We start from the raw sequence: 16677 nt of genomic DNA on the forward strand, positions 1-16677 counted from the left end.
AGTGAGCCTGGGGACACACGCTGCAAGCGAAGTGTGCGCTCAAGCGCGCTGCCGGATCAAGGGGTTCGCCCAGCGAGCCGGTGGCGAAGCAAGCATCAAACCTGCTCTAAGCAGAGATGCCCTCCCTCCTGGAGCGAAGCGACATTCTCTGCGCCCCGGGGCCTTCCTGTTGGTTTGGCCAATGCAGCCCTGTGTGGCATATAACTGAACACTCCCCGCGGTCGCGGCGACGGAGGAACAGCTGGATTAGACGACACGCTCTCACGGCCTTGGACGTTTTTCCTTTCTTTTTGCCCATTTTCACGTCTTCCCTTCTGCCAGGTCTGTAGTGAGCAGCTTCCAGGCCCCAAATCGCATTCTGCACCCAGCCTGTCAGGAAGATTGATCACTGCTCTTCACGTCTAACTACGTTTTCTGGTCTTGATTAATTGATTTCCCATGTGGTCTGGGCAGGTATTGCTCCGCTCACGGCTGGCGTGGGCATGTGCGAACAGCAAATGGCTTTGGAGAACGTCCCCTGCATGCAGGCCCCAGTGGCAGATGCACATGCAGGGGCCGGAGTCTTTTTAAACAACCAAACATCCCCCCAGAGGGTTCAAGGCTAAGGCCCTGGGTGCTGCCAGTGGGCCTATGGACTGCTGGGCCCAGGACCGCATGGGCACAGGATCGGAGGGTCTTGCTCTGCAGATCCGCTGGCAGAAGAGGGGTTGTACAGCCCCTGTGGAAGCGCATGGTCCGGTGCACTGGCCTGTATTCAGGGTTCTACTTCCTGCTCTGCCACTCATTTGCTGTACATCCTTGGGCAAGCCTTGGTTTGCCCCGCTCTGTGCCTCGGTTCCCCCTCCCACCCTTTGTTTCGGTTGTGAGGTCTTTGGAGCAGGGACTGCCTCTGACTATGTGTGCGCGTAGTGGGGCCCCGATCTCAGCGGCTTGGTGCTGTGGTTGCAGGAGTGAGATATTGATTTTCTAGCACTGGGTTCAGATCCAGGAAGCTTCCCCCTTTCTCCAAGATCCATCCGTCTCCTCTGACGGTTTCCCAGCCACTGTTCTTTTCCCCAGCTAGGTATATTTTTTTCCTCTGAGGTTTAAAATAGATCTTTGAAGTGGAACAAAAATGCTTTATTTAGAGCTAGTCTGAGATCCCAGACTAGGCCTGTGAGTCCCAGGAACCCTCCAGATTGATTTCAGTGGGAGCAGGGCCAAGCCCAATAGGCAGAAAAGCCCTAGACCTCCTGTAATTTCTGGGGTGGGTTGCTCTGGAGGGAGCCCTCTCCCCTCTGGGTCATGCATGCTCACTCGTTGCCCCAGCATGGTAGAAGGGGCTGTATGTTGTGGGGGTTGCTATGCGCTAGTTTGGGTGTCCTGGTCCCATCCCAGCTCTGGCACACTGTGTTCTGCCTCCTTCACGTCATGGCTTGCTCTGGACTGGTCTGCAGCAGGACTGTATGCTCTTACCCAGCTGTCGCAGGCCACCCCAGAGGTGGCTGCATTTCAGCAATGGTGAGGCAATCCCTCTGGGCACCTCATTCTGAGAGGGTGGGCTTCTCTGTAAGCTTTCAGAGACCCTCTGTGGAAAGTCACTCGAGCCGTGCCCAGGACAATTCCCCTGTCCGCTGCCTTCGAGACCAGCCCTGAGCAGAGATGGCTGCGGAAAGGACGGCTTGCTGAGCAGTGACTAGAGCCCCCAGGGGGGCACAGAGTACTCGACAGAGAGAAGGGGGGCAGGGTATGTAGGCAGCCTGACTGGCCCTCAAGGGGAGCTCTCACTGCAGAAAAGGTCAGCACCGCCCCAGGCGGGTGGAAGAGGCAGAAGGCCTGTGTCTGGCAGCCTTGCTGAGGCTGTACTGCCTGCACCCTGGGGTCCCTCCTCAAAGGCCGCCCAGGGTTCTGTGTTGGGCACCGAGATGGGCCCTGGAGAGGGGTGAGGAGAGACAGCAGCAGGCTGGGGTGTGAAGGGGATTGCACAGCCTGGGCTGGAAGATACTGGGACCAGCTGCCTGAGCCGGGTGGGGATCGGGGGGTTGGAGGGGGGGCTTCGCTTCCTGCAGAAACCAGTGCAGCTCCACGTGCTTCCTGTTACCGCTTGGGCTCCTGACACAGTGCCAGTGTGGTGCTAGGGGCTGCCCGGTCTGGGTGCCCCTGGGTTATTCGTGGGTGGATGGGCTCAGTTTCTGGTGGAATGAGAAGGAAATTAACTGAAAGAGGGAGGCAGTGCGGCCTACATGATAGAGCACTGCTCTGAGACTCAGGAGACCTGGGTCTATTCAGTTCTGCCAGTGGCCGGCTGGGAGCACCATCCTGCTCTGTGCCTCAGTTTCCCCTGCTGTACAATGTGGGTAATGATAGGGCCCTGCTGCTGGAATGGGCTAGATAAGAGCTGCCTACTCTTGTGTGATTGCAGAGCGGAGGCCAGGGAACTGAGCTGAGGAACGGACAGCCTGCTGAGGGGAAGGGGCTCCGAGGTGCTTTAGAGCCAGTGCTGGGGAGGGGGCAGGCAGAAGGACTCCCGCCTCCCAGAGATGTCCCCTCCCCAGCGCTGGGCTCTCTAACCATGCCGGCCCAGCCTCCGCTGTCCGGCGCGCAGTGACTCCTGGCTCTCCTGTCTGCCCGTGGTGCCCTGTGCGGGGTGGGTCGTTAGCCTGGCAGCCCTGGTTGTTCCCTCTGAACAGCCCCGCGTAGCGTTGTCTTGTCGATAGCCCCGAGACAGGCAGCTGAGCCGGAGCCCTCCTCCCCCGGGTCTCCTCCCCGCTTGGGAACCTCTGCCGGGGCCCAGAGCCACAACGCCCGGGGCCTTGCCAGCAGCAGCAGCCTCTGCGTTGCCTCGTCCCTGCAAGACAGCCCTGGCGTTGCCATGGTACTCGCCAGATGTGCGCGTGTAGCGCTTCTGGCCCTGGGACGATGCTCCTTGTAAGGAGCGGTTTCACCCGCCCGCCCCTTGCTCTGCCGGATGCCGTGAGTCACTGCCAGGCGTGGTGCTGGCGGGTGCCCGCTCTTAGGCAGGCAAGCCGTGAGATTGCCGTGGGGCTAGGGGGGGCCTGTGCTGGGGTGCGGCCCCTTTGCCTTGGTGGGTGAGGTCACCCTGCTGGCCTGGCCCAGCTTCGTTACCAGTAACGATGATGAACGCCAAGAGCGTGGGCACGCAGCTCAAGCGGACGTGGGGCAGGGCAGGGGTGATATCCCTTTGTTACCCAGTGGGGAGACTGGACAAGAGCCTGCTCCCAGCCGTGTGCCTTAGCCTCCTTTGAGAGCCAGGCGCAGAGACCCCAGCGGTGTCAGCTCAGGGGCTCCCTTCTTCCAAGGTGGTGGCTAATGTGAGCCACGGGTGGGTTGTTCAGGGAGGACTTTCAAAAACCGAGGTCCTGTCTTGTCCTCCAGGGCCAGTGAGCCCCGTGGCTCTGCCTAGCAATCAGGGTTTGCTCCTCCGTCCCGGCCAGCGTTTCCCCTCCATGTGTGGCCATTGAGCTGATATCTGTGCCCCACCCAGGGGTGCTGTAGTCTGTGGGTGTGGTGGGGCCCTTCGGAAGGGAAGGCCCTAAGTACCTGTGAGACCTGGTTATCTGGCTGCTCTGGGGCACACGGCTCAACCCTGCGATGGCAGCCCAGATGTTCGGTCTTGCCAGGCCAGCAGCTCAGTCATTGCCAGGGGACTCTGGGGACACGTCACAAATGAGCAAGGAGCCTGAGTCATGGAGGGATCCGGGGAGCCGACCCACCTCCCACAGCGCTAGGGGAGCAAGGTTCAGTGAGGTGCCCAGAGGCACACAGGCCGTCTGGAGCAAAGCTGGTGGATAGAGCGGGGTTGGACAAACATCCGGTCCCTACTCCAGCACTCCCTGCCCGTGCCGAAGGGTAAAGGTGTCAAAGAACAGGCTTGTAATTCAAACCCAGACAGCTCTGTTTGCGTTGGCCCTGCGCCTTTGTGCTCTGGCTTCCCCTGCTCCCATGCTGTGCTGTGCCAGGGCTGGGATGAATATCCCTTTAATTGAAAGCCTTAGCTGTATTAGTGAGTAAATCTTATGTAAATCTTACAAAATTTGTCATAATTTTGGTAATTGGATTGATTCCCAGTGTTTTATTTTCTCTGCTGTTAGCGGGAGGAAAGTCCCACGCTCTGCCAGGCACAGTTTGGGTTTTGAGCACAGCCAAGCTCCATTTAGCATTCTGCTAACGCAGCATGAATGGTAGTGACTCCAGGTGTGGGCCGCCCTGCCAAACCCAGGCCTCGGGGGAGCGAGGAGGCCTCTGCACAGCCAGAGTGAGAGCCAACCCCGAAGGAGAACAAGCCCTGCCTCGAAACCAACTGCGGTTCTGTCACTGGCTTGAAAGCCACTTTGCCAATGTGTTGCTGTGTGAGGTTAAACAGCAGCCATGTTCCACTCCAGAGGTGGCTGCCATCCAGTGGTGGGTGTAGGGATTCTGTAGTTTGTAAAGCACATTGGGCTCCTTTGGGATCAAAGGTGCTATCAAAGCAGTGTGGTCCAGTGGCCATTCTACTCCTGGCTCTGCAAAACCCTCATTCTCAGTCTCTCTCTCTCTCTAAGGTTGGGATAATACCTGTCTTCGAAAAGCCCTTCAGGAGGCTCAAAGCAGTTGGGTGCAGCATCTACGAATCAGTTGGTTACTCGTGCATTTCGACGTCAGCTCGGCGGTGGGTTGATCAGAGGCAGGGTGTGCCCTCTAGCAGAGAAGGGGGTGGGGTTCTTAGAGGGACTTTATGGGTTCTCTGACGCTGTGGTCGAGTGGCCCTGCCTGGAGCACCCCCCTGCAGCTGGCCGCAGCGTGAAAGGCACACTTGCCTCAGCTTCCCCCCTTCTGAGTCCTCCTGCTCCCTGGCCCTCTCGCTGTGCCCCTGGGTCCTGCTCTCCAGTCAGTGTGTGAGCTTCTCCGGTGGTCCTCTGCCTGCAGCCCTCTCTAGCTCTTGGCCCTGGCTCTCTGGCTTGGGGATGCCAGCCAGCAAACCCCTCTTGTTGCTCTCCTGTCTTCAGGCTTCTCCCCGATCCCAAACATCTCCTAGCCAATGTCTCCCTATTCCCAGGGCGGGCCTGCGGCGAACGTCCTGTTCTCTACAGCTTTCCCCAGAGACGGCCTCCCCCAGTCTCCGGACTTTTCCTGACTGCCTGTCTCTCGCTGCTGCTGCTGCTGCTTTATGGCGAAGCAGACTCATCTACTGAGTCCGTAACCACCACTTACTAAATTCCTCAGGCATTCATGGCACTGCACTGCACTCCCTGCTCTAGCGCCGTAAAAAAAAACGTAGTCGAGCTTTTTTAATGATCCCCCCTCGTTCCCAGTCCTCTCAGTAACCCACTCCTCGTATAGTCTGTCACCCGAATGCGTCTAACTGCTTCATAAAGGGCCTGTCTTTCCTGGGAACATTCCCTGCATTCTCATGCCAGCTGATCAGCTGTTTCTTTATCCTTACGGGTGTTCCCCACCCCAACTCTGTGTCTCTTCAATAAACACAAAGTATTATTCAAACCATGGTGACCACTTATTCTAAATACAAGTAACTCATTACCCTCTAGTTTGGGGCACACTTCATAGAATGTTCTTCCGTGTTTCTCCATGGCCCACAATTCGTGCCATTCCTCTTTCAATCCCTGTTAACTAAACTTTGAAATTCCTGCTTACTCAAAGGAATCTTTATCTCAGTTTCTCCATGTTTTAAAACGTTGTTCGCTTCTCATCCGCCATTTCATTGCCAGGTGGCCCAGCCGGTGCTGGAATCCATGCTAGTGCTATGTTTGTACCTGCGCATGCTAACTCTGTTGCCAAAAACAATATTTCATTTATTAGATCACTCTGGCTTTCTGTTATACCCCTTTTACTTGCCAGCAGTATACCTGATGAGGAATCCAAGACGAGAACAGCTGTGGTAGGCCATATGTCCCATATCCAGTTTAACGCCAACATGATTCCCACCCATTCACCAGTTAGCATGGCCGCAAAATTAGATATTCTTTTAGATTTCTTAACTCCAGTCTCAGGGGTGAAAAGGGTGGTCCCACTCTACCTTTTTTTCCCCATCTTTAGCTCTGTCAGAATGTATGGTGCAATGGTGACTCCATTTACCATATATAAACTCATAAACTTTATCTTAAATTGGTCCAATAAAAGATATGACCTCGTCCCCCCCCCCCCCCCCCCGGTCTCTTTAACCCTTATCTGTCACATAGGATGACTCTGTCCTTCCCTTTACTTTATTCTACAATTCTAAATCCACATCCAGAAAGATGATATGCCAGGTATAAATTACAGCCTAGCTCACGAAAGCTTATGCTCAAATAAATTGGTTAGTCTCTAAGATGCCACAAGTCCTCCTTTTCTTTTTGCGAATACAAACTAACACGGCTGTTACTCTGAGAACTATCAATGTTAATCTCCGAGACTTTCCTTTTCACTTCAGTCTTTTACCCGCATTTTAATCCAAGGAGCATGAGGGAGTTTATTGCGTCGGCCTATATTCCTGCTGCACAATTCCCAGCATTTCTCATATATTTGTCCACAATTCGTGTCTGCCGTGTTTCCCTTGAGTTTAACCCAAAATGCCAGACGGAACGTTGCCACTCTTAAGCTGATAGGCATTTCTCAGACAGCTACCTGAGTTACATCCAGCGGCGTCATAACAATGTACCACATGCAATTTGTAGCGCTCGGGTCTTGAATTGATTCAAACGTCTAAAGCCCTGATTTGGATGCAGAATTAAAGGCTTGACGCTCGTAATCTATGCTCTATACAGCATCGTCAGTACTTTCTTATCTTTTCCCTGCTTAATCCCAGCAATGCTTGTAAATAGAGTAAGCCTACCCTTACATTTGTTTGTAAAACTTTCCTGTGTGACCCTTCCAACTAAGTTTATTATCAAATAAATTGGTTAGTCTCTAAGGTGCCACAAGTACTCCTTTTCTTCTTATCAAACAGTGTGCCCAGAAATTCAGAACTGTTAATGACATGCACCTGTTCGCCATAAAGATCTGAATTACACTAATCTTTCATCTTGCTTCTAGTGATGCTCATTCCCTTTGGTTAGCGGTTGAAAATTGAAATCCCCAAACATCTCCCCATTCCCACCCCATCTGTCACTGCGTCTCTTCCAGGTCTTTTATGGTGGCCAGGTGCTGCCCTTCTGTCACGGAGTCCCCGGGAGATGCTCTGGAACGGTTCCCTACGAAACCAGTCAGGACTCTGGGGAAGTCTCCTTTCTGTGAGCAGCCTGTCTTCAGGACACACAGCTCACACAGCTTCCACCTTCCTGGGTCTGACCTCGGAGCATTCAGCATCCTCTGCCCCTCCATGCGTTTCCCACAGCGAGTCCGCCCAGGCGGGGTCCTGGGGAAGCCAGAGGGTCCTGCCCCCCAACTCTGCAGTCAGACGTGACTCTCATCCAGCCAGTAAAACAGAGGTTTATTAGACGACAGGAACATGGTCTAACACAGAGCTTGTAGGTGCAGAGAACAGGACCCCTCAGCTGGGTCCATTTTGGGGGGCAGTGAGCCAGACAACCACGTCTGCCCTTCACTCCATGTCCCAGCCAGCCCCAAACTGAAACTCCCTCCAGCCCCTCCTCCTCTAGGCTTTGTCCCTTTCCCGGGTCAGGAGGTCACCGGATTCCTTTGTTCTCCAACCCTTTAGCTCTCACCTTGCAGGGGGGAAGGGCCAGGCCATCAGGTGCTAGAAAACAGGGTGTCGGCCATTCTCTGTGTCCAGACCCCTGCACACACCTGCCCTCTAGGGCTCTGCAATGACAGTACACCCTTATCCCCCCACCTAGATACTTAAGAACTGCATAGAAGAAACTGAGGCACCCCCACACTATTCAGAGGAAACATTAAGAACAGTCCCGCTTTGTCACACCTTCCCTCTTAACTAACCCCACTGGGAGCCCCTGCTCTGGTGCAGGGGAGTTGGACCATTACAGCCACTGGTTTTAACTCAATTGCTCTGACGGTACCAAATCCCTCACTGTTGCTTCCATTTATCCTGTCTCCTGCCTCTCTGCCTGCTCAAGGAGTCTCTTAATTCTTCATTGTCAATTTCAGCTGCATTGTGGTCTCTCCTGAAAAACAGACGCAGCTGTTAGGAACACAAGAGTTCCTGTACCGGAACAGAGCAATGGTCCGTACGCTCCAGCCTCCTTCCTCTCTGCCAGCACAGGCTGATGGGCTATCTACTCAGAAACCACTCCTGAATGAAAAAAGAAAAGGAGGACTTGTGGCACCTTAGAGACTATCGAATTTATTTGAGCATAAGCTTTCGTGAGCTAGGTGTAGCTCACGAAAGCTCATGCTCAAATAAATTTGTTAGTCTCTAAGGTACCAGAAGTACTCCTTTTCTTTTTGCAAATACAGACTAACACGGCTGCTACTCTGAAAACTCCAATGGTGGCCAATTCCTGATGCTTCCGAGGAAGGATAAAAAATCCCCCAGTCCAGCTAATTGTGCAATCCTGCACTAGGCTGGAGATTGCTTCCTGTACTTCGCTGTTGATCATCTTCACCCTGTAGTATGAGGAGTGAGCTATTAAAATTTGTACCCTACTTAGTGTGTTACAGATGCTGATCTTATCAATATAAATATCTAAACCCACTTGCCTCAACAGTATTATGCAGCAGGCTATTCTGCAGGCTAATCACAGATTTTGTTCAGTGATAATATGCTTTACCCAGCTTTGTACTTGTCACTTTTCAAGGCTGTTGTGTTCTCCCTGTTCTGCGTGTTAATGGATGGTGTAAATAAGAGCCCAGCTGGCTTCACTATTTACTGCATACACCACTTTGTCGGGAGCCCACTTAGTTTGGAACTCTGTTTAACTGGGATGTCTCCCAGGGAACTGGTTTCAGAGTGATAGCCATGTTAGTCTGTATCAGCAGAAAGAACGAGGAGTATTTGTGGCATCTTAGAGACTAACAAATTTATTTGGGCATAAGCTTTCGTGGGCTAAAACTGACAAATACATTTGTTAGTCTCTAAGGTGCCACAAGTCCTCCTCGCTGTGTTTCCCAGGGAGCTGTTTAGCCCAACCACAGGGGACCCCACTGAACTCTGGGCCAGACAGCATCAGCAAACATGCTCCTTAGGGAGTGCCAAGGGACTAAGTGACTTATAACCGAGTGTGACGTAGGTGTGAAACTCTCCAAGTTTTGGTCTTTTAATACAGAATTTGCCAAAACCAGACGAAAAGAAGAAGAAACGAAGATGAAGGAGAGTGAGCCGCCTTTGTGTTCATTTCCCTTGGTGCCAGACACTCTTGTATGTGCTTTTTCAGCCTGAATTTAGTTTTTAAAGTCGCTTCTTCTCCAAGTCAGAACAGACACTTAGTGCAGATGCTGGGCTGCCTGCCAAGGCATCCAGTTCAAAGGGTTCCTCTCTTTGATATCTCCTCCAGTGCTGGAGAGCCTTGAGATCTGGGGCCTAGGACCCTAGGGGACCCTCCGTCAGCAGAGGAGATGGCTATCTGCCTGCACCCAGAATGGAGGAGATGCACCCTTGCCCTACAGGTGCAGGGTATGTGGGGGGCTGTGGCCAGTCAGCAGCTGAGAGGTGCTCCAGTGTCTGGGGCTGGGCAAAACATTAGTGGATTGAGGACCAGGAGAGACATGACCTCTCTTGCTCCTTGTCCCCTGGCTCCTGGGTGGGACGGTGCTGGCTGCAGGGAGCTCTCTCAGCCATCTAGGCACACGATGGACTTGTAGGGCCTGGGTGGGTACTGTGGGAGAGGGCGTCCCCAGGCGAGCCCCTTGCCTTGTGTGACGTTATTGACATGAACTGGGACCGTATAGATCATTGTTGCAATCTAGGTCCTGTAGTGGCACCAAAGCTTGTATAAAGGGGGTCAAATAAGGTCTAAGACAAGATTATGGTTTGCTGGTTATGATTATGCTATCTGTATGCATGTATCATTTTTGTATTTAAAATTATAAGTATTGGCTCTATACTGTTTGTAGTTCAAACTTATGCTGTGCTTCTGGGTGACACCCCAGACAAGTTGGTGTCAGCTCTGCCTAGCCTGCTGGATGGCCCATTAAGGACCATCAGCTATACAACTGACCCATTGAGAGAAGGCAGACATGCCTTGGGACTCAGCAAGGTGTGCAGGGACCTGCCTATGGACAGAACTCTTAAGGTTTTTCCATGCGATGTGCTGGATAGCGTGTCCTTGGGACAAAGAAAGCAGAGACCACATGGCAAGAGACTATAAAAAGCTCCTGCAGCTCCTCCACCTTGTTTTCAATCTTGCTTCATACCTCTGAAGGGACTTTGCTACAAACTGAAGCGCTAAACAAAGGACTGAAAGACCCATCCCAGCTGGGGATGTTCTCCAGAGACTTGATTTGAACCTGCAGTTTATTCTATCACTGCTGCAACCCTGAACCAAGAACTTTGCCATCACTGTATGTCATTGATTCCATTTAACCAATTCTAGTTCTCATCTCTATCTTTTTCCTTTTATGAATAAACCTTTAGATTTTAGATTCTAAAGGATTGGCAACAGCGTGATTTGTGGGTAAGATCTGACTTGTATATTGACCTGGGTCTGGGGCTTGGTCCTTTGGGATCGAGAGAACCTTTGTTCTTTTACTGGGGTATTGGTTTTCATAACCATCTGTCCCCATAACGAGTGGCACTGGTGGGGATACTGGGAAACTGGAGTGTCTAAGGGAATTGCTTGTGTGACTTTTGGTTAACCAGTGAGGTAAAACCAAAGTCCTCTCTGTCTGGTGGGTTTGCTTTGCCTTGGTGTGCAAAGGAACCTCAGTCTTGGGTTGTAACTGCCCTGCTTTAAGCAATTTCTCCTGAATTGGCACTCTCCGTTGGGTCCTGCCAGAACCAGCATTGTTACACCTTGCTTAGCCTGTTGCCTTGCTCAGTGCTTGGCAGCTGGGATGCAGGGAGCCGCTCACCTTTGGGATGCAGCCAGCAGCGTGCTGCCAACTTTCCAGCCTGGTGTAAAAACAGCTCCACTTAGCGCCAGCCTCCCTGCAACCTGCGGCTGCCTTGTTTCCAGCTGGAATAAAGGGTGGCACTGGTGAGGGGTGCACCGCTACCTGCAGAAGGGGCCGAGTGCCTTCTCAGCCGGCAGGAGCAGGGGCTGGGTGCTGCTGAAGGGGGAGCAATCGCTGAGCGCTGTCAAAGGCTGTGGCTCTGGAGAAGCAGGAAGGTGCTGCCCCGGGCAGTCACTGTGTCCTGGGGAGAGCAGGGGGCTTGGCCTCGGCTTGGGCACAGACAGGTTGGGCAAGGCATGCACTCTCGGGTCAGGCAGGGCCCAGCTGTCGGCTGTGTTCTGTTCGCGGGGGAGGGTTCGTCGCTGGAGCCGAGTGATGCTGGGCTGGAGAGAGCGCTGGGGGGACTCTGACATAGGGAACTGTCCTGCCCTAGTGGGGGTGAGGCCGGCCCAGATGTGAGGCCCCCGGTGGCAGGAGGAGTGTGGCGGAAGCTGCAGTGGTCTGTGGTGTTCGCAGAGGGCTCTGGCTTGTGCCAGAGTGGGAGTGGCTGGGGGCTGCGGATGGTTGGGCGGTGGGGGTGTCATCGCTCCGGCTGAGCAGGTGGTCGCCTCACTGGATCCATTTAGCCCTTCCGGGAGGAGTGCATGGCCGGGGCAAGCCCCTTTAACCCTCTGAGCGTGCGGCCCAATTTGCTTTCGCTCCCTGATGGGTGACTCTCCTGCTCTGGGGTTCCAAGCTGCCGGGAATCTCTTTGTGGAGAAGGCTGGGTGTGTGTAGGGGCATCTCCCCCCGTCCCCCCCCAGGTATAACAGTGATGTCCAGCTACATTTCCCCGCCCCGATCAGTCACTGCTTCTTACCCTTGTTCTGGAGCTATAAACCCCGTGTCTAGCATCTCTCTAAAGTCCTTTGCAGGCAAGAGCCCTGGAGCCGGACTGCTGGGGGCTCCGTCTCTCCTTGGAGAGATGATGCATTGTGTCCACGTTGCACTTTTGTGATGTTTCAGACCATGGGCTGGATGGCCTGACGTGGTACCTGGCCCACTGCGGGCTGCTATGGACCGCACATCCCCTGGCACTGGATCGCAGCGTGAAAGGTCTCACCACCACTGCCCTGGCATGGCTCGGTGTGGCCTTCCATCCCGAGGAGCTGCTGCCTAGGCTGCCTCCCCCAGTGGGAACGCATAAAGCAATACCTCTCTTACTGAACTGGAATCAGGGACAGTGCAGAGGGGAGACCAGGGGAGGTCAGCACTGGCTGAGAAGACCAGGAGGAGGCAGGATTTCGGGGCTCGGCAGTTGTTCTGATGCTTGGGAGTATTTCTCAGCATCAGAAGGAGCATTCGCTCCTTTTTTGCCTGAGCTGCAGGCCTAGGGGCGGCTGTGGCTCTGTCCAAGGAGATGCTTTCTCAGATGTATGTGGATTTCCTGGAGATTTCATCTGTGCGACAGGCTTTGATACAGGGGAGATGAATGCGCGTGTCAGCCAGGACCCTTTATTTGTTGACGGCACTCGGGAGGAGGTGGGTCGGGCCTCTGGGTATAGGAAATGAGAGAGGGTTAGCAGATGTGATGCTCTATAGCAGAGAGACGCAGATGCAGATCATGGACTGGGAAAGGTTTGGTAATGGCGGGAAGCGAGTGTCCAACTGAGGCAGAAGAGGATTGCCAAATCATTTCCCTGGCTAGGGCAGCATCACGCCTCCTGCTGAGCTGGACTTAGGCAGGGCTGCTTCCCAAGCCACTGCACCCAGCGTCCCAGTGTGTGTGAGGGGCAGCAGCCTTCCAGAGAATGGGTCAATCGTGGGCATTAAGCACGTGTTCCCGAAATTATGTGATTTTAAAAAATACCAAGTTTGGGGTTCTTGTTTTTTCTGGGCATTGAGCCTTTAGGGCTCATGTTTTCCAGCTTCCTTGGTGACCATGCCAGAAATGTAACTTTTGTTGTTGTTAATAATTAAAGCTGAAATTTTGTCAAAATAACATGACTCCCAGAGCTGGGTCTGTAAGAAAGAAACACCGTATACCATGAGAGAATCCCAAGAGCTGGCAATGCTGTGTCTCACCCAGAGGTAGTTGCATTTCAGGGGAGGATGAAGTTAGAAATTCCTGGTGGCATGTGGCAGGGAAAGTGCTTTGGTCTCCTCCCCAGAGATGTAAGGGGCTGTGATACACATATCCTGGCCAGGCATGTGCCAAGGTGAGACCCTGAGCGACAATGGTGCCAGCAGAAACCCCTAGTGCAGACGCAGTTATGCTGGCGGAGCTGTGCTGTTACCAGTGCAACTTATTTCTCCAGGGCGGGGAGGGGTGAGGGGGCTGAAATACACAATGCCAGCAAAAGCCCACAACAGACCTGACTGGAGAAGGAACAAAGAGGTTCGCTGGAGACTCTTTCAAAGCAGGGCAGCTGCCCCCGCACGCTCACACTAAGCAGCAGCCTGGGCAGGAGGAGGATTGAGGCCTCTATCTTCCATGTGCAGAGCAGCCTCGTCCGCCCGGGGGCCCCATCCCTGAGCCCACGGAGCTGATACGTTAGAGCTGGGATTCTCCACTGGGGCCTGGGGCAGTATGCTGCAGTGCGGGCAGGGGCTGGGGTCTTCACCATCATGTCATCTGACCCTGGTTAAAACACCATTGACACGCCTGGCGGAGAACCATCAGCGTGTCTTGCTCCTCATCCCAGCACTGCTGGCAGCGTGGCCACCCCGCGCCCTGGAAACGGAGCCCCCATGGCACCCATCACAGATTTGTGTGCCTCTTATTTTATGTGGGTTTAACCCAGTTTTCTAAACCCTGACTCTGCAAAGCATTTCTGGGTGGCCCCCAAGCCATGCGATGGGATTATTCATGGGGGCCTGTGCTTTGCCGAGGCCTTGGTCTCCCTCTTCTCTTTCCTGGGCTTGAGGAGACCTGGCTGCAGTGGGAAAGGAAGGGTTCTGACAGGATCCCTGCTTCCATTTGGCGGCCCAGCACGAAATCCTGCCAGCTGTCAACTGCGTGGGCCCCGGCTCGCTGCCTGGGAACCGTGACATTGTCGGAGCAGGGGGTGATGCCCAGCCAGCCCTCTGGGCTGTGATGTCTGTAACATCCCCTCCTGTCCCCAGTTCCCTGTGCCCTGACGTGAAGGAAATGGACACTGTAGAATGTGCAGGGCCTGAGCCAGAGCCCACAGAAGTCTGGCTGGCTTAGAGGCCTGAGCTATGGCGCTTCTCTCTGGTGAGGTGCTGATTCGAGTCCTGCCCAGGCTGGTGGCGCACGGCAGATGAACTGGGCATCTCAGCCCAGTTTCTGGTGGCAAAGTGCCCACATCTGCTCCCTCTGCCCCCCCCCCCCCACAGCTGGCCGTAGCTGGGCCCTTTGCTGGGATTCTCTGAATGGGCCACGAAGTGAATGAGCTCCTGTCCCATCCCAGAGTGGGGTCCAAGGCAGGATCGAGTCTCCCCTGCTGCTTTCAGGGCTGTCCCCATTCCGTGGTTCTGCAGGGGCCCTTAAGGTAGCATAAAACGGCATTTACAAAGCAAGGGACAAAGTGCCATTTATCAGAGCTTGGATGAACGTCCCTGTTTGTCACTTGTTTAATGTTTGCTTTCTCTCTCCCACAGAGCTCCTCGGCTCGGCAAAGAGAGTCAATGTCAACTTCCAAGACACTGATGGGTAAGTAGATGCAACCTGCATGCCCCGGTGACCAGCTGAGTGTGTGAATGGGGGCGCTTGCCACTTGGATAGTGCTAGAAGAAGAGCATCTCAGGTGTCTGAGAGCCCTCCATGAGGACATTGGGCTGCCCTGTAAATGAATTGCTGTCTGTGGTCCGTTGGCACCTGCCTTTTCCCCCTTGTTTACGAGGGCCTCTTCTTCTTTTGGCCAGCCCAGCTCTGAGATGTCTCAGGGTTCGGGAGAGGGAAAAGACTGCGTCCGGTTCTGCAGCGTCCCCATCCCACGCGCTGAGCACCCGCAGTGTTCTCTCTTCGGCGCTCTCTGCCCAGCTGCTTTGCTTTCATGAGCTGCTCTGGGAAGTGGGGTTGCTAATTGTTGCATTCGAGCAGCCGGGGGGGAAAACTAGTTTCCAAAACCTCCAGTTGCCATGTTACCCCCAGACAGACTCCTCTAGCTGGCACTGTGTCCCCTGAGTTTTCGGTGGACGGCAGAGGGGAGCACTGCCTGCCCTGGGGAATGCAGGGTGCGGGGCCTTGTATCTAATGGGCCTCAGTGGAATGGCCACATGATTCGTGCCAAATCAGTTTTGCAGACACCGGTGGAATGAAAAGCCAGGCTTGGCTCCAGTCCTGTGGGCTGGATTTAATGCTCTGCCGGGTTTCCCTCAGACCGGGCCTGCGTGGTCTGGAAAATGGGCACAGGATGTCGAGAAGTCACCGGTTACAATTACGTTCTCTCCCTTCGAAGCCAGCGCTGCCTAAACTGCTCTTGAAACCAGCCCCTGGCCTCTGGCTGGCTCCAAAGCCCTGGGCTAGAACAAGCTGCAGTTCCAGAAGTTGGGGCTGCCCCCCGTGGAAACCCCGCCTGGGCTAGATGCTACCCTCACCTGGGAAGACACAGCCTCTATCCCCAACAGCTTAGTCTGAAAACAGACTAGAGCCCAGGTGTTCTGTCTCCACTCCCCCGCGCTCCCCTCTAGGCCGGGCTTCCTCCGAGGTAGGTTCCCTGTAAATAATGGCGCAAACCCGCCTGGCCTCGCAGTCGGTCTGAGGCTTCCTAGGCCACCTGCACAGTCACCAGTAACTCCATTGGAAAGGGACCGGGGATATTTTGTAGGCAGGGGTCTGTGTTCCACCCGCAGCCTTCAGTGACCCAGCTAGCGGGGGGATGCTTGACCCCAGATGTTAGCGGCAACCAGCTGGAGAGGGGGAGTGCAGAGCCCGGAGCTCAGGCCAGGGGAAGGGCCAGGCTGGGCCCCTGGATGACTGCGCCCGGCTGGCTTGCAGGCGCTCTGGACGTGGGGAGGAGACCCTCTCCCTCGCGCTCCTGGCTTGGTCTCATTACGCTGTCGAGCAAGCATGGCTTCTGTTGCTCTGGGCCTGGCTGTTCCCGCTCGGAGCAGCGTCTGAGTGGCTGCGGGGACTGCGAGACGCCTCCACAGGGCACGGATTCCTCTCAATGAGCAGCATCTGGCCTGGCTCTGTTTGAGCCCCGACAGCTCCTGAGCTGGATCCTCGGGGGCATCCCGCAGTGCAGACAGTGCCAGGCAGCATCACAGGCCATAGCGTGCGCACACACGGTCCTAGGCAGCGCTGCTGGGCAGGGGCATGGAAATCCAGAGGCTCAAAGGCCAGTGCTCAGGGCTGTCTGTTGCCCTGTTCTCTCCTTTGCAGCCGAATCTTCCGGTCCCCTGCTCTCTGCAGCATCAATAGCAGCCTGGACTCTGTTTCATCCCCCATATACCTCTCCGAGATCACAGTGCCCTGTCGGGGCAGAGGATGGGGTGGGGAGGTGGCGCCAGGTGGCTCTCCAGGCTTGGGGTGGCAGCATGGGCCAGGGAGCTGGAGCCCTGGGGGGTGGGCAGCCCTTTCCAAAACCACCTTTCAGAGCTTTTTTTTTTTTTCCTAGAAACAAAATCAGAGGCACACAGCCCCAGATAGCCCCATGGCACAGAGAGACACGCTCACCCCTGTGATGATGTGACGCAGCAGGGAGGGGGGAGTGTTGACCTGGGAATGTGCCCTGGGGATGGGAGACCTGAGAGCCTGTCACCTGAGCCAGGAGCAGGAGGGGGAGG

General features: G+C 54.6%; 1 protein-coding gene across 1 annotated transcript in view; it reads left to right on the forward strand.

The window, feature by feature from the left end:
* Window positions 1-16677, forward strand: part of CASKIN1 (CASK interacting protein 1) — a 169478-nt gene that overhangs the window by 94945 nt on the left and 57856 nt on the right. The window contains 1 exon segment of the mRNA XM_074965006.1: window positions 14548-14599. Coding sequence (XP_074821107.1) covers window positions 14548-14599 — 52 coding nt within the window.

This window comes from Natator depressus, chromosome 10, assembly GCF_965152275.1.
Source record: "Natator depressus isolate rNatDep1 chromosome 10, rNatDep2.hap1, whole genome shotgun sequence".
Taxonomy (NCBI): Eukaryota; Metazoa; Chordata; order Testudines; family Cheloniidae; genus Natator; species Natator depressus.